The sequence below is a fragment of the Oculina patagonica genome, chromosome 1 (genome assembly GCF_052425735.1).
Source record: "Oculina patagonica isolate OP01 chromosome 1, crgOcupat, whole genome shotgun sequence".
Classification (NCBI taxonomy): domain Eukaryota; kingdom Metazoa; phylum Cnidaria; class Anthozoa; order Scleractinia; family Oculinidae; genus Oculina; species Oculina patagonica.
Window position 1 is genome coordinate 1,126,023 of NC_135758.1, and position 24,646 is coordinate 1,150,668.

At 39.7% G+C, this 24,646-nt stretch overlaps 2 protein-coding genes across 3 annotated transcripts in view; one reads left to right on the forward strand and one right to left on the reverse strand.

The window, feature by feature from the left end:
- Positions 1–17,381, forward strand: part of LOC144648448 (dmX-like protein 2) — a 36,376-nt gene extending 18,995 nt beyond the window's left edge. Inside the window, exons 18-38 of one of the 2 annotated variants that reach the window (XM_078508015.1) lie at positions 287–434; positions 1,172–2,353; positions 3,264–3,425; positions 4,019–4,214; positions 4,918–5,093; positions 5,634–5,930; positions 6,903–7,135; positions 7,699–7,963; positions 8,656–8,863; positions 9,328–9,448; positions 9,843–9,932; positions 10,406–10,542; positions 11,083–11,167; positions 11,875–11,935; positions 12,385–12,515; positions 12,842–12,919; positions 13,165–13,256; positions 13,822–13,874; positions 14,448–14,537; positions 14,844–14,971; positions 15,754–17,381. In XM_078508015.1, coding sequence (XP_078364141.1) covers positions 287–434; positions 1,172–2,353; positions 3,264–3,425; positions 4,019–4,214; positions 4,918–5,093; positions 5,634–5,930; positions 6,903–7,135; positions 7,699–7,963; positions 8,656–8,863; positions 9,328–9,448; positions 9,843–9,932; positions 10,406–10,542; positions 11,083–11,167; positions 11,875–11,935; positions 12,385–12,515; positions 12,842–12,919; positions 13,165–13,256; positions 13,822–13,874; positions 14,448–14,537; positions 14,844–14,971; positions 15,754–15,957 — 4,137 coding nt within the window. In that variant the 3' untranslated portion in view covers positions 15,958–17,381. The remainder of the gene's footprint in view (positions 1–286; positions 435–1,171; positions 2,354–3,263; positions 3,426–4,018; positions 4,215–4,917; positions 5,094–5,633; positions 5,931–6,902; positions 7,136–7,698; positions 7,964–8,655; positions 8,864–9,327; positions 9,449–9,842; positions 9,933–10,405; positions 10,543–11,082; positions 11,168–11,874; positions 11,936–12,384; positions 12,516–12,841; positions 12,920–13,164; positions 13,257–13,821; positions 13,875–14,447; positions 14,538–14,843; positions 14,972–15,753) is intronic. The other variant, XM_078508064.1, reaches the window with a different exon arrangement.
- On the reverse strand, positions 17,329–24,610 carry LOC144667203 (peroxisomal membrane protein 11A-like). The gene is made up of 3 exons (XM_078528634.1): positions 24,418–24,610; positions 19,225–19,340; positions 17,329–18,641 (listed from the first exon to the last, which is right to left on the reverse strand). The coding sequence occupies exons 1-3, from the start codon at positions 24,480–24,482 to the stop codon at positions 18,124–18,126; spliced, it is 699 nt and encodes a 232-aa protein (XP_078384760.1). The 5' UTR covers positions 24,483–24,610; the 3' UTR covers positions 17,329–18,123.
- Positions 24,611–24,646: the final 36 nt, after the last annotated feature.

Here is a 24,646-nt window from a genome sequence, read left to right on the forward strand (position 1 = left end):
GCCGTAAAGGTCATGCTTAACCTCTCTAATAACCTGTGTGTTTTACATGACTTGTGCATTTTGTGCGGAAGCTTTAAATCCAGTAGAGTAGAATATCTCTCGTTATCTTGTAATTCTACTGATCCTCTTGTAAAGCAGTCGCTGTTTCCTCTGGAGCCTGGGGCTTTGGTCCTTGGTCCTTGTTTGTTCATTTATTCTCAAAGGGTTGCGAACCATTCATGTAATAGTTTGCGCGAGCTGCTACCTGACCCGTCTAAGTATTCAATTTTCCTGCTTAATTTGTCAGGTTTGCATTGGCCGACTGCATGATTTTCAGCTGGCTTTGGTCCTTGCTCGGCTGTACGAGGAAGACACTTCAGGAGGTCCTCTCTACACACGCATACTAAAGGAGTGTTTGTTGGGTCAGGGAGAAAATGCGCAGGAACCAGTACAGGGTAGGGTCTAAAAAAAGAGCTTATGTGAAACTAAAAGGGGCTATGTCACGCAATTTTAGGCAATTTCGGCACTGATCAACTGTTCATAGAGTTAACTGAAATATCACAATAACGGCCTAAAACTGTAGAAGAACTCAAAAGAAACACAGAAAGGCCAAAAAGGGGCATGGATGGGCAAGAGAAGATGAAAAAGGAATGGTAAACTTGAAAAACGTCGGCCCGACTTTTCTAAGTTTATCACAATTTGTATGCAAGTGTCATTTACAATGCTCGAAAATCATTGTTTCCAACCACAATGACACCAAAATGGTGTCACTTCAATTAATAACTGGGTTATGCTTGAAGAAGTTTTTGTCTAGAATGTTTCTCACATGTTTTTGTTTTTCTGTGATTTCTCTAAAGATTTATGACGTTTAGAAAGTAGTGTTAGCCTGCAGAACAGGCAGTTTTTTTTGGTGGTTGGTTTAGCAAAAGAGAAACACTGAGATGTGCATGACTGACCCTGAACAGCCCTGTCTTGTGTTAATGAAACACTGATGGACTGTACTACCTGTTCTGTAGGTTAAGAAAGTGTTCGCTCTTTTTTGTTCAAGATTCAAATTTGAAAAAAAATAAAATGATTGAGATACAATGCTGTGATGTCATTGGCATACAAAATACCGAAGAAGAAGAATATCGTTTTAAAATGCCTTTGTTGTTAACTGAGACGTGATTGTTGCATTGCTTTGACATTTCAGATCCCTTTCTTCGAAGCATTGCCTACTGGATCATGAAGGACTATAACCAGGCACTGGAAACGTTGATATTTGAACCAACCACTCACAAATCACAAGAGAGAAAATGCAATCCATTAGCGCCCAGTGGCAATCCCGATATTTTCAACTTCTATCTCTACCTTCGTAGGCACCCACTGATCAAAAGAAAACGGTTCATGCATGAACACGACAGCAAAAACAAGATGAAATCTGGTGCGCGGGTTCTTCCTTCAAGACAGATAGGGGGCATTCGTGAGGAAGAGATTATTGACGAGCCTCTTACTCCAATGGAAAGACAACTGTTTTTCAAGACGGCACACGCACATTTGAACTCTGGGTGCCCTGCTTTGGCCTTGCAGGTCTTGATGGAACTACCTGCGACCGACACGTCGGAACGAGATGAGAAGAAACACCCAGACGGTGAATCAGCAGTTCAGGAGAGCAGTGACACTCTTGATGATGTTACTGGAGACATGATCAGTACCGGCACACTAAGCGACTTTTCATTCAGTGGGACATACACTGATGCATCTGTTAATGGTAAGGCTGAAGAGTTTGATTGGAGTAAGCCAGTTTCGTCCAAACTCGGTGGCGATTCCTCTGCTGATTTTGACTGGAGTCAACCCTTGGCTTCTGATCTTGGTGGTGGAAGTGTTGACGATTTCGATTGGTCAAAACCTGTTTCATCTAAGCTTGGTGGTGGTGGATTGGACGACCTTTCAAATGGTTTTGATTGGAGCCAGCCTGTCTCGGAGAAGCTTGGTGGGCTTGGGCTGGATGGCATAAATGGCGTAGAATTCAACGAGTCATCAAATTCGAAAGGTAGCCATGACATTCATGAGAACTCAGAGCCTGGAAACGACAGTTCAGTTGACGTTGCTAAGTTACAAAATAGTGAATCGCCCACTGCAAAGTCAAAAGAGACTCGACATCTAGATGTTGTAGCGCAGCAGATGAAGTTCTCTGCAATGCTCAAACTCTTGATCAACGAGCTTCACGGACTGCCATCCAGCTGTGAGATTGCTGACGAAGATTTGAGGCCGTTTTTCATTAAGTGGTTAGAGAAAGAGCTCGAGGTCCTGCACAAGATGTGTGACTATGGAAGTGTGGCCGAGGAAAGTGACGATGAAGAAGAGGCTGCTGTTGAAATCAACGTTGAATCAGGTATGAGCCAGCTGCTTTCCTGTTCTGGGGCCGGATTTATAAAGCAACTTAAGATTAAAATGAGATTTTGTGCAACTGTTTCTGTGTTCGCAAGGATCGTTTTGCACTGGGATTGTATTTTCCATACTCTTGAATCCTCCTTCGGCTGATTTATCCATAATAGTTCACAAGAAGACCTTCTGATGAAACATAGGGAATGGCTGCAGAAAATCCCACTTAATCTTTAATTGCTTTATGCAACCGTGCCCTGGTGAGTTTTCAGTTTCAAATTCCCAGTGTGTAGAAGAATGGAAAGCGAGGAAGCTTAAAAGTTGATGCTGTTGGTAAAGTCCAAAGATAGAGATCTCTAGCTTCAAGACTTTAAATTCTTATCTGCCTCCTTGCGGAACAGTTTTGGTTTTGACTGGCTTCTCATTGAGAAAAGAAATGTCGAACACATTATCGTAATCAAGAAGCAATATAATGGCACATTTATGTCAAAGATGATTTCCAGTCTGTATTGCGCAATCTCCGCCTGCAATGTTTATGTAAGTCTCACATGAAAGAACGTTAACTAACAAAAAAAAAAAAAATCCAGGATAAACTTACCTTTTTCTTTATTATTAGCGCCATTCTCGCTCCCAGAGCCGCTAGATATCCTCGGAAAACAATAATAACAAGTAGAAGAACCTCGATGCTATTCCAAACCGATGTTTCAGGTCATCGAACGAGACAACCCGTAATGACGGACTAAAACCCTTCATTTACGCTATTACCGAAGTGTAACGTATCAATGAATTCAAAACAAATATGAAAACAATCCCCGAGTCTGCGCAGTACGGACTTGAAACTAGCTTTAAGGACTGTAAGTTTTTAATTTTTGTTGTATTCCCTGCCTCTTGCTAACTGCCCATGACATTTTATTTCACAGCAGATGAACTACAAGAAGGGAGCACAGGTGATAAAAATTACATTGCTCTGAAAATTGATCGCTCTGCCAAGCACATTCAATGGCTGAAGAAGAACCAGAAACTACTCACAATCTTACTGAACTATTGCTCTCTTCATGGGGCCAGCGGTGGAGATCTAGCAGGTAATGTTTTCTCTTCTTATCTGACATAATATCCTGGTAGAACAAGTGTCATGACTAGGTCAAGCTATTTGAGGCCATTTCTTAAATCGTTAGTATGTTGAACTTCAAATCATTATGTGCAGACTTCAGTTGCTTTCCTCAACCAAGGTGACTGTATCATACTTCACACATTGTTAGGGCAAACTTACAAAATACTAGACTTAACCCGCGCTGGAATAGCGCATCCCATCCGGGGTAGTAGCAGTACTTTTATCTGCTTCACGACACAGAAGCTATCTATTGTAAAATGTAAGTGATTTATTTACCCACGTGACAAACAGGAGCGCTCAAGAACTCGTTATAAAGTGCATAAGCGATGGAAGATCGATTAAGGATTAGGAGTGTTGGTTTTTGAGAAGGGAGGAAAACTCAACCCACGTGTGACGCCAGGTCCAGGATCTGAACCCGTGCCACATTTATGGCGGGAGGTGTGCGCTCTCATCACTACGCCACCCCTGCTACCCCATCTATAATTAAGTCAAATATGCTTCAATCCATGAGATAGTATCTCATGGATTGAAGCATATTTGACTTAGCTTTTTCTTTTATTGTAGCAATGAACATGGAACTTTTGCTGCTGCTGCATGAAGTTGAACAGATGCATTCATTGGTTTCTCCGCTGTATGTACCGTCAGCAGGGCCGTCTGTTCCACCTCTCATCCTAGCTTCAGTGTCTGCTTACTCATTTCTGGCCAGTCCGCTTGGATTCCTACAGTCACTTACGCAAGATATTCTTAGATTTGTCTTTAGGTGAGACAGATTTTCAGTTTTCATCGGATCATGCTAGAAATGTACATACACTTTTCCACCATCCCATGTAGATGTTGTATATTGTGGTGAATAGTAAGAGGGGCAACATGATTCTTATACCTTGGATTAAGGATTATGCCAGTTTTTAAACTTACAATTACTGAAATCAAATGTTGTATCGATGTATTGTTCAGATAATCAGGGAAAACATTATTTTTCAGGAATATCGCTCATTCTCGGGAGGATTGACATTTTTTAGGCGATTATTAGAGTGTATTACTTCAACACCTTCAATCTTTCGTCCTACACCTTAAGAGTGAAACAGTAAGAAGATAAGTAATTCCAGGGAAGTTACTCAAAGACCTTGCATTTCAATTCTATTTTGCTCCCCTTTTGAACATCCTGTCGATCTGCCTTTACATCCCCAATCCCACATAAATGTGGGTTAGAGCGGTTTTCACTTGAGTGCCGAAAGTTATTCGCATTTGCTTTGGTTTTGCATTACTACGTTTAGTGATGGTTTAAAAATCTCACGCCACTTTCTCGGTAAAACCAAAAGCAATCGTGACTCGCTCGTGTCCTTTGTGATTGGCCAGAGTGGTAACGTTGCTTTTGGTTTTACGACACTAAATCGAAAACCGCCCGATTACTTAAATAAACTATGAGAGTTAAAGGAACTTACCATAAGTATCTTTCTGCACAGTTTGCCCGATCCACCATCACCCAGCCATCCTATTCGCTTAGCGAATGTGCTACACAACCTGACGGGGACATTGTCAGACTGTATCTATCAGAGTTTGACAGGAATGACCCAAGAAAAAGATGCTTTGGGCGGATCAAATACTTCTAAGAGGAGACCATCATCAAGTCCTGCCACAGGTAGCAAGCCGTAACTGTTCCTCTTTGGTTAAATGTGTTCCTTATTTTGGGGGAGACTGGATTCGTCACAAATGACAAACGATCCATTGTTGGTTGAAAGACGTATGTCTCATGGAATCATTATCTAAAAAGACGAATCGCTTGGGGTATCATTAGAAACTTTTAGATCTGTCTACGCGTTCGAAATTTAACTACAATTTTTCAGCGAAATACTAAAAACTATATGTCAGACAACTTTACTTCGCTATTTTTGAGCAGCGTAATGCTAGGTGTGGATGTTTGTGGCTAAAACTTTTTCACATTGGCTAAGTCTTTTAAAACAATACAAACATTTCTGTCATTTAAGGTGTGACATATTCTTGTCCAGCGCAACGAGATGTTCCTTTTTTTCTCTTGAAAAGCCCTGTTATTTTGCCATTTTAAGTAGTAAGAAGCTTGCAATGGACATTTCATTATTTCCAGAAATGTGAATGGCATCTGGTAGTCAGGCAACAGACTTTTTATATAATTTAAAACATCCTGATATATATGTTTTTGCAGGAAAAAGCGGCAAGGATGATCCAAGCAAAACAGCAAGCCCCACCAGTGCGCCATCCAAATGGCCAGGTGTCCGCTTGCTCCTCTCTCTGCTAGCCACAGAACACAAAGACAACAGCACCAAGCTTCGGATTCTGTTGGGAGAAGCTTGTGTAGCAGTGTACCTGAGTCTCTTAGCCCTTGCCTGGTCCAATTCTCAGCCAAATCAACTCTACCGATTGGTTGTTAACTCCCTTAAGTCAGGGATGTGGGGCATGGTGTTTGGAGGAGGACTACGAAGTGCTGTGCGGCAGAGTTCAGGTAGGTGTAAGGTGTAGTTGCTATGGGTGCTGGCGTTTGTGATGGATGTTGTATGTTGGTCAGTGCCTTTATGTGGCGTATCTGTACTCCCAATGTGCATCCGTCTGACCACGGTAATAAACTTAACCTAAACACAACGTGGCTAATTTAAATTAACTTCAAAACACCAAGTTTGAAATTATGGGATTCAAGAAACGTTGAAAGTAGCTAGATTAAGATGAGATCAAAATTGGCCAAAATCAAACTCTAAAAAGGTGCACGCTCCTTATGATGGGCATCACATAGCGTCTGTCAAGTATTATTAAAAACTAGCCATGGTATATTGTAATTCCTGAGTTTTGATTGGTTTACAGGCTATGGTATGCTCATATACCACGGACCACAAATATGTACGTCTATGCGTTAGCGAGAACAGGCGGGGAGCTCATATATTGCAATTCTTTGGGTGTTTTTAACAAAACAATTTTTCCACTCGGGCTTGTTGGATAAGAGATTGTTATTAAATAGCTATTGTTATTATATTGCTATTATATCTACCATCATATCAAACGCGCGCTCATGGAATAATTGTTAAATATGAAAATGGAAAATAACCTAGTCGTATATTAAGTACCTATTTGAAATACTAGCGTTCAATCTTTGACATAAGTGGACGAGTTAGGGCTAGGAAAATTACTTAAATAGGAAACATGGTATGGCTGTTTCCCACTATTGCTGTTACGTAAGTACGGAAGTTGGTTTATGTGTGTAAATTTAAAAAGAGAAAAAAAGTACGACTTGCTTCTGCAGAAAATAAAAAACGCGGTCTGTCAACTTTTGTGGCCGTGAAGAATGTATATGTACATTGCCTCTGTTTTATTGACGAGCGTAAAGCCAGTTATGGCGTGAAGAAAGTCTCGTTTGTTAACATGCAAACAGGGTAAATGTAAGTGTATCAATCGACCTTAACACGAAATTGCGAACTCCTTGCAGGAAGTGTGAGTGATGCTAAAAAGAAGCCAAGAAGTCCTCCCACTGGTCCACCTGATGGGCGAGGGAGAGGTGACAAGTACTGGCAAGGTGCCCGGCAGCGATGGAACTTCAAGCTGTTAGGCCAAAGCTTAACAGAAACAATGTCTCAGTGGCTTACATCTGACGTCAAACCTGTTTATGTTGAACAGTTCATTCCGCCAAGAAGTACTCTCATGGAATACTTTATCAGCAAGGTACAGAATGGCATTTATTGCTTGGAAACCAAAATCACCCACAGAACTATCTCATATTGAATTTGTAGCTTTCCAATGGTTCTCTTCTTATCTGTTATCAGCTTATAACGGACAACGGACCATATTTTGCTAATAGACATGCGATCTGTTTACAATTTTGTTCGTCTGACAATAAACTACAAGCTATTTAAACGGACAACTCTGCTTGACTTCAACACTAGTCTTACAAGTCACAACATAACATGACCTGACATCACATCACATTGCATTCCATCCCATTCCATCCTATCACGTCACGTCACGTCACGTCACATCACGTCATGTCACATCACATCGCGTCACGTCACACCACATCACATAACATACCGGTAACATAAGATTTATTCAAGATGAGGTAAAGTTAGAAAAAATTACTTTAAAACAAATCTCGAAAAGGGAAACAAGAGGTTAACCCTATGACGTTTCTGTTTGCCAGACAGAACCTCCAAAACAATCTTTGTTTTGCAGTATAGAACCAGTAACTAAACTTTGCCTGATTTCTTCTATTATATTGCATCTTTCAGCCTCAACATGTTGGAGAGAAAGGAATGAAACATTATAATTCAGAAGATGACGTCACTGACTCTGAAGAAGAGGATGATGACATCTTTGAAAGTGACACTGAGAGCGAGCAGGATATTTTTTCGTCGAAAAAGAAAAAGAAAACTGAACCTGAAGATCACTTGGATCACGAGTCATACAGTTGGTGTCTAATGAACTACACCATAGGCAAACTAGTGCTTCATAACTTACAGGCATTCCTCCCTGATGTGGGATTTGAGCTAACAGGTTTGTTTACATGTCAATGAAGAAATCCGTCAATAATCGTAGTCCTTGGGCAAGGCAGTAGACCACTTGAGCTACGTTTGTAGATTTCCCATTTCAGATCATGAGATGTTCCCAGAGAATTGACCCTTTGTTTATCTGGAAGTTATTCATTTATTTCTACGTGAATTTGTTTAAATTTGAAACAGATAATTCTCAAGCATAACATCACGTGGTCCAAAATGGGACAACAAATCACATTGTGTTGGGGGTGGGGAGGGGGAGGTGACGACAGCGACCATTTGTATGCAAAAAAATAAATATACGGCGGCTTTTGGCCGGGATTGTTGTTTACCATACGGTAAACAGTTTATTGTGTCCTCAGCAACGTATGGAAGTTGGAAAATTTTTGTTTTCAATATTTTGCAAAATGAACTTTCAGTTGTTCTAATGTTCAGTTTTAATGGTAGCAACCCTTGGTAGTAAAATACTGGGCTCAGTTGTTCAAATGTCCTCCTTCGTTGACGTTCTTTGGGCTCGTCACGCGGATAACGCTATCCGCTGGATCAATCGTTATCCACTGGATAGTGTAATCTGTTTTGTTAACGTTTATCCACTGGATAGCGATTTATACGGTGGATAGCATTATCCACCTCTCGAACATCTGGGCCCTGGTCTGTACTGTACATTTACAGAACTATTACTTTTTGTTCCAGATTTGCCTTCCCTGTCACCCCAGCTGCATGCCGCTCTCAAGACAGTTGAACGTTGGACTCAAACCTTTCATGACAAACTTGAGAGTTTCCAAGGTCCTCCACCTGACCTCATCTCACAGTTTCCTGTCAGCCAAGATGGATTTCCACGAGGTGGACGAGCACTCATGAGATATAAAGCACTGATGGATCCACAAAATACTCCTTTTAGGTAATCACAGATTATTTCAAGTCATTAGGGGATTATTAGTTTGGCTACGAGATTGCTGTAGCTGGCACTAAATTGCTGTAGCTGTACTTTTACCACATTTGTGATTTAGGCTGCCACTATTACGAATATGGAAGTTTGCTCTTCTCGTAGGTACGTGAATTTAAAAACCGGTTTTTGAGAGCCCTTGGATGTCTTGGATGTCTTACGTTCACCTGGAGAAAAAATAGACTAACAAATAAACGAACATACAAACAAAAAAAAAACACTGAAACAAATTAACAAACAAACGAACGATTTAACGATCGAACTAGCGAACGAGCTAACGAGCGAACAAGCGAACGAACGGACACGCGGACAAACCAATGAACGATTGAGCAAGCGCACGCACGCACCGACGGACGGACGGACGGACGCCGACGTCTGAAGATTCCAGCTTTATTAAGATGGTTTTGTTACTGTCCTAGGTCTACTCGCCACTCTGCAGAGCCTGTCAAACGTTTGTGGCGTACCTTGGTACATCAGGAGGCTATACAGGAAATCTTCATTCACAACATCTTCAAGAGAGAAATGGCAGCTTCACAAGAGGTATTCTTCATAAACCCTTTTTCCCTGTTTTTTTTTTTCTGAATGTTGGCCGTTGAGACCACGAAACTCACAGCGACCACATTAACCACAAAACCCGCAATAATTAACACACACCACTCCAACATGAACATATCACAACACCCACACTACCATAGCCACCGCAACAAGCCACAAGCCGCATTCGGAGGTTCATTTTGGCTGTTTTATTAACGTTCGTATTGTTCAAATGTCGCATACGATAGTTGTAGGTAATAGCAGTCATTAATTAAAGGAAAATAATCGCCCCTGATAACTAAGAATTAAAAATGGAGCTCTTCTCCCCCCTCAAAACTGTAGTAAGAAACCTTAACCCAACTATCAAACGTTCTGAGCGTCTTCTTTCTTTTTATTTTAGGTTGATCGGGTGGACGCTGTAGTTGATGCAAAGCCAGTGAAAGTTCTCTACAAAGATGCAGAGGGTATCAATACATTTTGCATCAATAAGGTAAAACTATATCTTCTGTAGCCTGGCAAAACAGATATCACTTGCCGTTCCTTGAGTAACGCCATTCTGATTGCGCTGCAGTACAGGTGGTATTTGTAGTCTCTGATTGGTTGATACTCGGCTACTTGTTTTCGCGTGCAAGTAACGACCAATCAGGATATTACACGTATCTCTGTTGGCCTGCGTCATCAGTGTGGAATTTGTTTGCTCAATGCTCAGACGTCTCTGTAGTCCGTTCGCAGCTGCTTTTATCTTGCTCGTGCTCTCCACGTTCTTGAGAGGAAATCGATGAATGTGAGAATACTTTTATTTCTAAACAAATGTGTGTCAAAGGGGAAAGTTTGTCGACAAAAAAGAATTTGAATTAGAACTTTAAACATTGGTTCTAATAACTTTGGAGGCATAGAGTTGATAAAATTGTTTATATTTCTTAATTGAAGTCAATGATGTCTATTTTTTTTTACTCATTTCAGGCTAACCCAAACTGTATCGCAGTAGGAAGTCTCAAGGACGTAGAAGAAGTGGATATTTCTCGTGTGCTAAGTCCTGAGCCACTGTTATGGGCTGATGATGAAGCTGAACGTGAACAAAATGACGCGCAGAGAAGAAGGTGTTTATTTTAACATTTTGATGCATGTTTAAATATTACTGTATTAGAAAGCAACGTCCGTATATTTGCTGTAAAATGGCCAAAACAAATCTTTGATTTAAACTTTAAAAGATGCCGAGGAGTAGATTCTTGCTAAATCTTGACAAATGTGATAGTAGACGCGGTTGATGCTGAGTAGACGGCCGTATTGTGAACATGTTGGAGAGAGATCTGGCATTCGACCTGAATCATTTCCTAGTGATGGCGTGCTCTTTAGAGGTCTTTGTCTCTCACTAGTCAAATGAAGAAACAGCCAATCAGGTAGAGACAAACGGCAATTCTTTTGTGAAATTCGCGTATTGCCCGAGCCAGCGCATTTTACTCACAAAAACATCATATCTTTCTTCACACAACTTCGTTTTTTGTGTCTGTGTTTTTGATAAGGAAGTTATTTGCAGGAGTTCGAGCTATCTTATAATAAGCCTATTATAGGCATTTGCGCCGTTACCCACCGAACGCCTGGAACAGGCTGTCTTATCGTTATCTATATTTTTTCACCAGTGACGAGCCAGATTTCAATCAAGCTGGAAATGTTAGTCCTCAGAAGACTACACCAGGAGGACAATCTCTTCACTCAGGCACAGTGGTATGATATCATTTACTATCCAATTGCTTTTCAAAATCTCATCCCAAAGCGTATGATACTCGGTCTAATGTTTGTTAAGTAATAAGTGATGCAACTTTTAACAGTAAACATTGCCCTTTTTTGCCAGAAAAAAGACATGTTCTTCTTTATTCAACAAGTTAAATCGGCATTAAAGAAAGTATTAAACTATTTCTTAGAGCGTTGGAACTTGCTTTAGCAAGGCACTACACGTATCATCCAGTGTCTAGCGATATTGGGCTGTGCAGGTTTAAGAATTTTGAACAAAAAAAAGATTGCAAACAGATGTAAATGGTGTAATTCTTATTTCGTGTCAACTTGCCATTCTCCAGCAAACTCCTAAAGGAGAATCATTACACGGATCGCTGAGTCTCTACCTCTTACTGACAAATTATGACTGAGGCGAATTGCTTTAGGGACCAGTCATTATTTAGAGGGCGGGGCTGGTGCGGATAGGGAGAGGGTCAATATTTTTATGCAGAGAAAAAAGGGGGCACATAAATTTTTGCACGGGAGGTTTAAAGGAATGAGTGGATAAGAGGGGGGATGGCCAGCAAAAATGTGCTTTATAAAAGGGGAGGGTAAGGAGAATTTGAACATAGCCTCCTTCCTTTTGCACCAGCCCTCCCTCTCTAAATAATGATTGGCCCCTTAGCAGCATACATTAACCACACTCATTGTCATTGCAGCTTTTCAGGAGATCCGTTCATGGCGTCAAACGGATGGATTCTCATCCTCATCTTCCTTACTGTAAGTATAATGTGTGATCATTTCGTAACGCTGTTCTAGAATAGCTTAGAACGTATGGCTGATGTTTTTCATTTAAAATTAAATTAAATTAAAAATTAAATTACATTAAATCAAATTATTTATTTATTATATTAATTGTAAATATTGTATAGATGTATATATATTTAAAAATAATAAATAATAATAGTTTATTTAAACTCTTTTGCAGTTAAAAGAAACTGAATTATCGAGTGACACTTACATGAAATGATAAGTTTATTTTATCTAAGAGTTTTTTTTTTATAAATATTTTATATTATATATGTTACTATTATTATTGTTATTTTAGGGGGTCGGCTCTATATGAGGATTGGGTTCCTCCCTGCCAACACCTTTTTTCTCTTTTTAATTGCAATAAAGTTGTTATAAATAATTAAATGAAATAAATAATTTTTTTGTCCATTGTACAGACATATCCGGCTCACAGGACGGCAGTATTCGTATGTGGGAGTTCGGTCATGCCCAGGAAATCACATCACATCGTACATCTGGGTCTTATCAAAGAGTGACCAGGGCACGGTTTAGTCCTCATGGAAACAAGGTACATTTGTAGCAATGGCAGATAGTACAGATGTCTTATGGCCTTTACTCAGGCCTCAGCCATGTGCGAGAACATATCCACTAGTAGCAAATGACCTTTATCGCAGTTATTAGTCCCTGAGTATTTCATTTAGTAGGTTTTATTAAATGTTTGATGACTTTGATCTTATCTATCAGACGAATCGCAGTTGGTCAAAGTTTGACCGTTTTCTAACCATCTTGGCGGAAGCAAAGGAAATCTTTCTCATTACTTTATGGAATTGGCACTCAGAACAGCTTTTAAAAAATGTCGGTGATGTTCTAATGTTGTCTGTTTGTATTTAACAGGTTGGAGTATCAGATGCGAGTGGCCAGCTGCTACTGTGGCAAGTCAGTAGTACCACTACCTCTGCTGAGCCATTCCAGGTGAGGACTGTATATGAATCACCGTGCATGTTACACAATTAATGTATGATCAAGAGGGAAACAGTTACTTTTGTTTCACGAGAATGTCAAGGAAAACAAAATTAACTGGTTTTTCAAGGGATCGGTCAGTAAGTGTTTTGTTATATAGCACAACGCAGACTTAGAAAAGTGGCAGTCGTCGTTGGAAGCAAGAATTGTTTGAAGTTTTGCTTGTTTTGGTGATTGTGTTTTTGTTTCTTATACAGACCCTTAAGTGCCACAATAAACAGACAAACGACTTTTCGTTCGTTGGCTCGTCAAGTTTTATAGCAACAGCAGGACACTCGTCAGATGGAAGGTAAACTGTTTATTTATAACTGTTTGCTTGGTTATTTTTAAATAGGTCATTTCCGAGTTACCCTTTGCCTCTAATTCAAAACGAGTCTACGTGCGAAACCATTCATTTGAAAATAAGTTCAACCTGCAGGTCCATTTTCATGCAAATCAAACTCATTTTCATTTGAATGGTTTCGCACGTAGACTCGTTTTGAAACAGAGGCAAAGGATAACTCGGAAATGACCTATTTGTTTTAATTATCATTCAAGTATAAAACATTGCAATTTTGAATCTAAATTGTAACACGCTGACATAAGTTTGGGCGGAGGGCTTATCTGGGCTGGGTGCCGCTTGTCTAGAAAAATACAAAAGCTATTTTGCCAAATCCAAATTATAACAGGTCGAATGATAAAACGTGAAATTACGCTTTGTATGACTGACACATGACTTAACACTTTTTATTTGATTTGCAATTGAGATATGTTGACTGAGCTAGCAGTGAAATTACTTTCTGTTGGTTAAGCTGGACATGGATATTCTTAGCTGTCATTGGTGAGGTTAACTTGAACTTTTTCCTCCTCTTTAGTAACGTCTGTCTTTGGGACACTCTGGTTCCGCAGCACAGTTCGCTTGTTCACGGTAAGAAATGTTTCAATGAGCAGTGCTTTCATTTCCAAATCAGATTCCGGAGAACTTCTTGTTTTTCTCAGGGTTTAACTTGGTTTATGTTTAGTGAACTGGACTCCGGATCGAGCGGGGCCCAAGCTGGGATCGTTACAATTGTGTTGGGTTGTTGGATAACTTACTACGCTCTTAGAGCGGTTTTCACTTGAGTGTCGAAAGTAAATTGCGTTTGCTTTGGTTTTACATTACTACGCTTAGTGATTGGCTTAAAAATCTCGCGCCACTTTCTCAGCCAATCAGAACTAAAACCAAAATCAATCGTGACTCGCTCGCGCACGTTTTCCCGCACTTCGTGCTGGCTAAGTGTATTTGCTTCGAGTTTTGATTGGTTAACTAGGTTGTCTGGGTCCTTTGTGATTGGCCAGAGTAATTACTTTGGTTTTGGTTTTACGACACTCAATTGAAAACTGCTCTAAATCGTTATCCAGCGGATAGTGCAGTATTTTTTTGTTAGCATTTATTCACTGGATAGCAAACTTGACTACCCCATTGCATAAAGAGGATGTGTTTTCTTTTTATTTTCTGCAGCATTTATTTGTCATGAAAACGGAGCGCCTTGTCTTGCTTATGTTCCTGGCCAACAGCTTGTAATTTCAGGAGGACGAAAAGGAAACATTTGTATCCTTGAATAACTAAGAAGAAAAAAATTATATAAAATGTTATTATTACATTTATTCGCCTTCTGTTTCCTTCCATCCCATGGGTAGGATCGTTAATCGACCGATAACGGTTGACAGAGGAGAACGGACATCTGTTCAGGTTGCCAAAACATTAGCTTGTTGACAAAGGTGTACTTCGCTGTGTTTCATTACTTTAATAACCTTTCTTCTTCTTTTCTTTGTTTATTCCCTTTAATAAGAGGTCTATCTAGTAGCGTAATTTCAGGTTTAAACGAGTTTGTTTCAGTTCCTTGACTGAAGCAAGGCATATTTGATTTGCGGCAGCGCCAGCTCCGTCACACATTCTTAGCCCATGATGCTCCAGTGAAGAGCATAGTGGTGGATGAAAATGAGGAATTCTTCATCTCTGGCTCTGAAGATGGCGATATTAAGGTACAGACCTATTTGACAATTCCCTGTTCATTTCATTTCAATTCGCATTTTAAAGGAGAGCAAACGCACGTTGGAGACAATCTTAAACAAGGCAATATTGACTCTTGAAATGAGTCTCTAAAAAATTGCTTATTAAAAAAAAGTCGCAATGGAGGGAGTCGCACGATTTAGAAAAGAAACTTGCGTACAGGCTTGTGTTGGCTGACCAAACAGATTCGCAAGTTTACTTGCAAGTGAACGCACGTTGCCAATAAAACAAGCATTTCCATGCTAGAGACTGGCTAAGTGCTGTAAAATACGGCTAAAAAATAAATTTGGCGTGCTGGGATTGAAAATACGGCTTAGTTGTGATCAACTTGTAGCGACTTGTGTTGGGAGGTAAACAACTTTGATACTGATCAATTTGAATGCAATTCGTGCGCAAAATCTGACCAAACGGAGTCGCCAGTCGCTTATAGTTGGAACCTTGTGACTTCGTTTGACCTTTTATTAACGATAGCTTGACTTGGCTACAACGCGGCGAGAACTGCAGTAAAAGTATGACAATTTAAACTTCTGTATCTTATGTAGCTACGATCTATTACAGTCGGGTCTTGTAACCGCCATAACGTAAGATCAAAGTTTTACTATGCTTGATGCATGTAGTATCATTTCCTTACTCTAGTAAACCTCTGGAAGAAATTCAGAGGACTAACGCTTACTAAAAAGCAATTTAACTGATTTATTGATACATCAGTTGTTTCATCGGAAGAAAATTGTAATTGATTGTATTTTCATCTTAGGTCTGGGGCCTGTCTGTACACGAAGAACTGGAATGTTACCCAAAAGAGCACGGCAAAGGAGCGTACCTTCTCAAGTACGGAACACAGGGTGTGTCACTCATGAACCTCCACAATGGTCAATTGTTCTCTTGTGGAGGAGATGGCACGGTCAAGTGGAGACAGTTGTCTGTTAGAGAGACTATTGTCAACAGCAAGCTTCCTTGAACCTTGTTTCACGAGCTATTCTCGATCCAAGGGTTTTCGTTAAATGGGAAATTCCATGAAAAAGCGGGAGTCATCAGGGTACAATAAAGTGAACGCGTGTCAAGCTTTGGAGACATTGAAATAATTGATGGGTGGTAGGAACGAAGTGGAGCCCTTCTTCGCTTTGTTGGAGAACAGGACTAGGCTGAAGTGCTTCTGTACTCCCTCCACTGTCGGTGGCTTCATTTTGGAAAGGCTTGTCTAAATATTGCAAAGAATGGCGTTGAATGTCTAACAAATGTACTGAGGAAGATCACGAGCTTGTGTTTCAAAGATGACTACTGGATTTCATACTATTGACAGTTGTTTACATATTATGGCCATTACTCTGGCCAATCACAAAGAACACAGACAATCCAGTGAACCAATCAAACCTCGAAGCAAACCCATGTAGCCGTTGCGAAGCGCGGGAAACGTGCGTTAGTAAGTCGCGATTGGTTTTGGTTTTATTTCTGATTGGTTGTGAAAGTGCATGGCGCGAGTTTTCTAAACAAATGACTTAGCGTTGTAATTCAAAGCCAAAGCAAATGCAATTACTTTCGACAATCAAGTGAAAATTAATTGCTCTTGTTGATTAGATTAATTACGAATTCATAAATGGTAAATCCACCGTTGTTTTTATATTGAAATGACATTTTGCTGTTTGCGTAATTTCTTTACGAAAGAATAATTAATTGGCATGGCGATTGATCCCGTGTAAATATTAGAATATTATATAACTAATTTAGCTATTTATAACATTTTATAACAAAACCTACGTATAATATATTTGAAAATGAAGCAGATTATAGAATTGTATTTGAGTTTGTTACGGATCCTAAGTTTCTCTACCGCGTGCGCTGCAATTTAGTACTTGAAGTAAACAAAACTTGTGTTGACTTGCGTTACTTGCTGACACGTTTGATCCCGATCAAAGTGAACGCCAAGTCAGTGCATGTCCTCAAGTCCTGGCCAAACGGAGTCGCAACTTGCGTCTTCTTGTGACTCTGTTTGATCAGGACATGCGTTGGCTTACTTTCGTCGGGTTCAAATTTTCACGTAAGTCAGCGCAACTTTATTTCTGCTACCGTTTATGCCACACAACGCAAGTCAACGCAATTTTATTGCAAATGATTGGTTTACATTTTGGTTACATTTTACCGCCTTGAAATAGCTTTTTGTCTTTTGCAACTTTGTAAACTTGCGAGTCCGTTTGGCCACCCAACGCACAAACTATGTGAACTAATTGAGCTATAAGCCAATGAATAGCAGATGTTTCCTCAAAGTTAATTTATAACAAGCAATTATGAGTTTTTGAAATATTACGTAAAAATGTAGGGATAAAGTACGTCATTGTTGTATGAAATAAAAGAAATTTTATTACATATTACTTGCAAAGCAAGAAATGATTATTTATTGGAACAGACAGGTGAGTTATTTCTACCAAGCCAACAATTCCCCTTTTTGGTAGAGGGTTTTTATATCCAAAAATGGGACATTCACAGTTTTGGTTGTAGGCCACTGTGAGATATTTATTTAGCAAAGCAATTCTGAAAGAAAAGCTTTCTCACAATCAGCGAAATATGGGGGGGGGGGGGGGGGGGGGGAATCTTACCGCGTATGTTAAGGTCTTGCTGCATTTGTAAGTGACCCCAAAGATCAAGCGAGTTCTCAGATTCCAAGCAGGAAAAATTGTTTTATAGCAATTTCCTAGAAAAAACTTTGCGATGGGGGCATCCAGGACCCTTCCCTGGGGATGCCTGTGCAAGTCCTTACAAGGAATAAGAACATCTCCAACAACACCTAACCATATAAACCTAAGTATTAGCACCTGGCTCCTAACTCATAAAATACGTTAACCTAATAAAGTCTATCCTGCATTAATTTTCAGCTGCTACCTCACGTTATTGCTCAAGTTCTACTCTCTGAAAGAAGCATGTGAAACTGCTTGCATTAAAAATTCTGTTCCAGATAATCTCCATACTTGTGTAAATGTCTATTGACAGTGATGTAACACATGTAACAGTATTAAACATACTACTCGAAAACAACTTATGGGGGGGGGGGGGGGGGGCGGTAGACAAAGATATGCAAAAATATACCCTAGCTGTGTCCGGTAAGGATGCTGCATTGTTTTTTGTTTAAACTCTAAGAAGGCTTCAACTTCATGTTAGGACTCCAAACAGGGATAGCACCAGCAATTGACGAAATCAATCCAAGCAATCCAGCTAGGCCAACATTCAACTCAATCACGCCCATAACATTGAAAGGCAAAAGGAAATCGGCTGAATTCTTGACTGTGTCTAGCAAAACTTGAGGGCGGGACATCAGACGGGTAGCCGCCGAACTTCCCTGTGCAAAGCTTTCCTCTCCACCATCGTGTTTCTTCTTTGGAACAAAAATTAGATTTAAGATGTCATACAGATTTCTAAGAAGGCCGAACACGAGAGCGATGAGCCAGAATTTTGCTTGAAATTTTGACCACTCTTTTGGGGTAGCCTTATAGAGTCCCAGTCTTGCAGCCCAGGTGATGTGATCAATGATGTAATATATGACATATGTAATGCGGCGGCACATGATGAGGACTCTTAACACATTGTCGTGATGGATGTCTCTTGCTCTTATGGCTCCCAGCATCATGTCCAAGCTCTTTCCCAACCTAAAGACTGGAAATGTAAGCAACATGTTATTAGTGGAGAGCAGGCTCTATATCACACATGTACTGCATGTCTGTGTGAGGCTGTTGGTGAGCTTCTAGGGTGCACCAGAGAGTACAGCTACATGTCTAAGGTTAAAGGTTAGAGCCTTGCTTTGCTCTTACATGTTGTATAAAAATGGAAGAGAAAGAAAAGTTTGCATCAAGTTATTGAAGAACGGGGAATTCCCATATGAAAGAGACAGGGATGCATGTTGTCCTTCTCACGGGTGTCATTTTCGGCTTTTAGTCTCATTTACGGTGACCTGGGCAAAACACTTAATATATATATTTTTTTGCCGTCCAGGCTTTTTTTTTTCTTTTTTGCTGTCAAGGGTTCTCATTTAGGTTTGAAGGCAAAGAAATAAAGAAATATAAATTCTATTTTTTTTTTAATTTGGTATTTTTAAGGGGTGGATAAAAGCTAGTGTCACACCCAGACTGGTCTCCTCTAGGGGTATAATTTCTGACAAGCATCCCAGTCTGTTTCATATGGGAGCCCCCCACCCAAGGTTTAAGAATCATATGATAACTGCAATACAGAATCGGCTTACGTTTCCTTGAAGTGCTGGCTTGCTTATCAAGTGTTTTAGCCCTGTTCACCCAATCTGCACTTGTACCAGCTTGTTGAAGAAGATAACTTGACAATCTGGATGCATACTGGATGATCCTGGTAAAATAAAATTTAATTCAAGGAAAATTTTAATATATTATTTGAACCTAAAGGCCCAGTAATATGGGCAACATTTTCTTTCAAATTGTCTGGTAACATACATGTATTTCCATTGCAATTTAAGTTATAATTTAAAATATAAAAAAAATGTTTAAAACAGATCTAAAAATATAAAAGGATACTCTAAATTTTCGATCGCCTTCTGCGGTCTTCTTCAGAGAATGGTGGATTTTGCAAGGTTATTATTCGTTGCCCCCCTGGGGAGCAACTAGCGATGTGTATTGCCTTGGGAAGGGCGCTCTTTCATTTATAGTGTTTTTGGCGAGGAAAGAATGTAAAGACTCCAGAAACAGTCTTTTGTTCTTGCTGCTTACACCTGTTTCAAGAATTTCGGCGTAACTTGGATGTATGTCGTGGCCGATTTCTGCATGATGTTTAATCACGGAGTTGATATTTCCGTTTGTTCCGTTTGTTAATGTATAATAGTGCGTATCACCATACGTGTTGCAAGTTGCAGCAACATGTTGCGCGAAGTAGACATGAGTTCAACTTTGGAAGTTTGAGAAATCGGGATTCTACTGTATCTGTCCATATCTTAAGTAATGGTCCGCGTAAAAACTAGGCAGGCCAAACGCAAAATCGATTAAAAGGTGTTAAGTCTTAATTATTAATTTCAATTAAATCGACGCATGTGATTGGTCAATATCAAAAAATCGCCCCAAAACACAAGAAAATCCTGACAAAAACAACATTTTTTCACGTAGTTTTCCCCATGCCCCTGTTATCCCTCTCACGGCCAAGTTTCAGCATTGTTCTATGCGCCAATCAAAAGATAGAACGCAAAACATGCAGCAAGCGCGATCTCATGCGACGCCATGTTGGATTTGCGATCGGAGCTCTGAGCTTTCTAGTCCTTTATGAGCGAATCTTGTCGTATTTTTCACCAAATTTATTTATTATATATTTCTCGAATACAAAAATATTATTTATTACAATTGAAAAGTAAATATCGTCGAAAATATCGATGAAAATGACCTTCAAGAGTGACTGCTGCTTTCCACAACACGAGGGGTGACGGATTTGGAAATGTTGACCTGGAACAGTTGTTTGCTGTCGCCTGCCAAGAAGAAAATTTTTGTGGCACTGGTAAATGGAGTCTAACTGGTCACAACAAGTGAAAGCAAAAGATATGCTTTTGTAGGGAGAATACCACTCCAAACGAGATGCGAATTTAGCACTTGAATTGAGGTAAGCTGAAGGCAGTGGAAATATTTTCACACGCGTACGTCCGCGCGTGTGACTTCTTACAACTGGCTTGTTTGTTTCTTTCGAAACGCGTCTGTCTTTTAAAACTCTTCTCTCATTCGACGTTGTTATTTTTCTAGGCTGCTTCATTTTCAACTGCTACGCCACTTCAGGAATTGAACATACAAGTCTGGTGCCGGAATTACAGAACAAGCGCTGTTCAAAGCTGAACCGTCGCTTCGATTCTTGACAAGAAAGCATAAACATTTTACAATCAAAGGGCACTTAGAGCCAGCTCATTCTTCTGCCTTTTTCGGGGGGGGGGGGGGGTAGGGTTTGGGAGTGGTGGTGGGTAATGAAAATGTACTGGTACAGTAAGTCAAGTACAGTCCCTTGTAAAGTCAAAATCCGATACGCATGTGAAAAGAAATGAAATCACAATTTCACATCTTCTTAAAATGGTGCAACGTGAATCAAGTTGCCCAGCTGTTTAGACCTAAGGGACCCTAAACGTATTTTCACGTATTTTAACACGCGCTGACACAAGCGATCAAGTCCATTGAGGCAGCCGGAAGTAATTTTACATGGCCCCATTCCCCGCTACGTAAATGTCCACAAGCAGTTATTTAAAAAAGAAATAGTATTTCGTTTCCGGATCGCGGAACGATAAGCAAAATAAAAATATAAATGATAAGAAGAGAAGATCCTAGGTCGAGAATCAGTATTACGCGGGGAGGAATTGCGAAACAGTGGAGTTTTTGCATGCATGCACATTCCTTTACCCTTCTGTGCCAGCAAACACACGAGACATCCGAAGACATCCAGTCTTGTTTGCTCTTCTTAGCGCTATTATTGATGGAAAATGTACAAAGTCAACAACAACATAGAGAGAAAAGCTAGAATATTTACATAACAATTAAACACGGAAAGGGCTTTCACAATATTTTTCACCAATAAATCGCTTTAATCGATCTTAGAAGGATCGCAGTCGTTTGGTATTTCTATTGTGTAATTAAACTGCAAAGCTTTTCGTCTTCTTGACAAATATAATTTCGTTATTTGAAGAACATGTTTTTACTGCTAAAACGTGTGGACATTGTGGTTACGAGCTTTCTTCTGGCTGGATAGTGTGTAAATAGTTCACATCTTCCACGAAGCTCAGATACACATGTGAAAACCTGTCAGCACGCATCTACCGGGCAGTGACAATCATTGTTCATGGATTGAGCAGCGAATGAAATTTGAGAGAAAGATGCGCACGAACACGTCGTGTTAAACGGATGACGTGAGTCACGGGAAATGAGATGACGTGACAGGAGACAAAAACGTGCTGCTCGGATATCGTGTTTTTATCAGTGAGCTTTATAAACGTTAATTAGAACACGTTATATGGCAAGCGTCACTCCATATTGAGATTTCTTCATGGAACTTATTTTTGACTTTTACTAACGGGAGAGGGGTAGTGTATTAAATTTACTTCCGGTTGCCTGGCGGGACTTCATTGCGTGTAACAGCGCACGTTAAAATGAACCTTGATTACGTGTCAGCACATGATAAAATGAACCCCCAGGTTGTCAACATTTCGACTTTTTGATACACGTTTCCCTTTTTAAAAGTTCCGAAATTGTGTTTTGATGTGAATTTATTTATTAAACTATAAAAGGATTTCGTTTCTTTTCACATTAGGGGGGAGGGGTAGCATGTAAAATTACTTCCGTTCTACAACTTCCGTCCACACATTTTTTGTCCACACATTTTTTGCCCACGCGCTGGACGACAACCGCTTCCGTCCACATCTGATCCACTATAATACTCATTCTTTTAGAAAGAGCTAAAAAATAGATATTTGATACTAATTTTGCCACGTGCGCAGATCGTGCATTTCTAAAAAGAGAGTTGACGTAATTTTATTTTTGGTTCATTGTGCACGAACAGAAATGCGTGCAGGGTCGCGTGCGGGTGAACATCAGCTGCGTCACGTCACCAGCTAAAACCAACTCTGCTTCAAACGTACCAAAAAATTCCATTGAATATTTTATTTTTTAGATCGCTCTTTATACTTTCTCTTGGACGTAGACAGATTGGGGTCAGGGTCGAAGACATGTTGAGGGGTCTTAGAAAAGAAAAAAATGAAAATTTACATTTGATAAATTTTTGTAATAACGACGCGTGCGGGTCGTGCATTACTACAATTAAGAGAGTTGACGTAGCTTTATCTTTGGTTCATTGTAGACAGTTCCGAAATTGTGATTTCATCTAAATTTATTTATTACCCTATACAAGGATTTCATTTCTTTTCACATTTGCATCTGAGCTTTATTGAAGTTATTTTTGACGTTACTAAGGGGGGAAGGGTAGCATGTAAAATTACTTCCGTTCTACAACTTCCGTCCACACAATTTTGGTACACGCACACGCGTGCAAAACAACTTCCGTCAACATCTGTATGACTCTAATACCTCATTCTTGAGAATGAGCTAAAAATGAACATTTCGGCGTTCTCGTCATCGCTTGTATCTGTTCTTTGTAGAGTCTCAAAGAAATGTGTGCCAGGGGGATCGATTTGGAGTACATGGAGTCTGTTTTTATCAAAACCTTTCCCGCGGCTCGGAAATGAACTCGACCTGGAAACGGACACGGCAGACGGCGATTATTATTATTGTTGATGTGGTGGACATTATTTCAGCATAAGATGTATTAGAAGACTCGTTTTGAAAAGCATTATCGAACGTTTTCACTGAGGTATTTTTGTTTTCAGTCTGTATTTAGAATGTTTGTTGCTGTTGGTGATATTTCGTGCGACTTTGGCGCGTTCCCGATATCCGCGTGAATTGTTGCTGTTTTGGATCACAAATTGGCAGTTCCTTTGTGAAATCCGAGCAAAATGTTTTTCACGAGGTCGCTGATTGATGTATCGCTGAGCTAATCCCAAAGTTATTTTATATCATTGTAACTTTCTCCCTTTTGGCACGTAGAAATTGTCCAAATTTTAGATATGTTACAGTTTTGAATGTATTGAATGGGTAGCCGAAATAAAATGTTGTTTGAATGATTTACGAGTTATCTTAATTTAAATTTTAAATTCAAATTTCGCGCTTTTCGCGTATGGGCCAATCAGGTCGTACAGATTTAATTTGATTAGAGAAATTAGCGCCTGAAGCCTTACTGCCGCTATTTCACTAGCCTATTGTTCTTTTGCCTAGTTCTTACACGGACCATTACTTAATCTTCTTTGGGTTCATGTACAATCATTATAATAATTTATTATTAAATAATTATATTATTAGGAACTCACAAAATTATCAACTCTCAGTCGGCTTTTATAATTTTAGGGCTGAACATTTTCAAGTGACATCATTTACTATGCAGAAGAGATACAGAGATTGCATGACTAAATATCAGACCCCCCTCAGTGCTGAGTAATATGAGCACATATTGACCCTATGGGCCAACATGAAGCTTTGTCTCTATATTGCAAACCTCGAAATACAATAAGGATATTTGCTGCAGCATGCAATAAATACCGATCTTTGTTAGATTCACGTAACATGAATTAATAAGTTTGATATTGCAAGTAGATATATCGCATCACATGGTTTTCCTGATCCCAGGACATTCAAAGTATTCCACGAAAGTACTAAACCCCAGTTGCAAATAAACGTTTCAAAACAATACAATACAAACATACAATTTGTAGTTTAAAACACGAAAAAAATCGTTTCCATACAATGAAATATTCCAAAATTTAAAGTTATTATTAAAGAATTAAATGACTTAGTAAAAACATCGAAGCCACGTAAACAACCCAGCCTGACTCAAATTCACTTACCTACAGAGTTTATCCCTTCCTAAAGTCTGTTGATTGTATTTCACCACTGCTGTTACTACGTCCATGTCGTATTGTAGCAAATTTAGCAGTTATCACTGTTTTACAAGCGGAATCGGAGAGAAATTCACAGATATTCGAAATGGTGCTTTTCTCCACGAGTCACGATCGAGAAAAGAACTTTGACCTTCCACAGAAAAACTGGGACGAGGACAAATTATTTCGCGGGAGA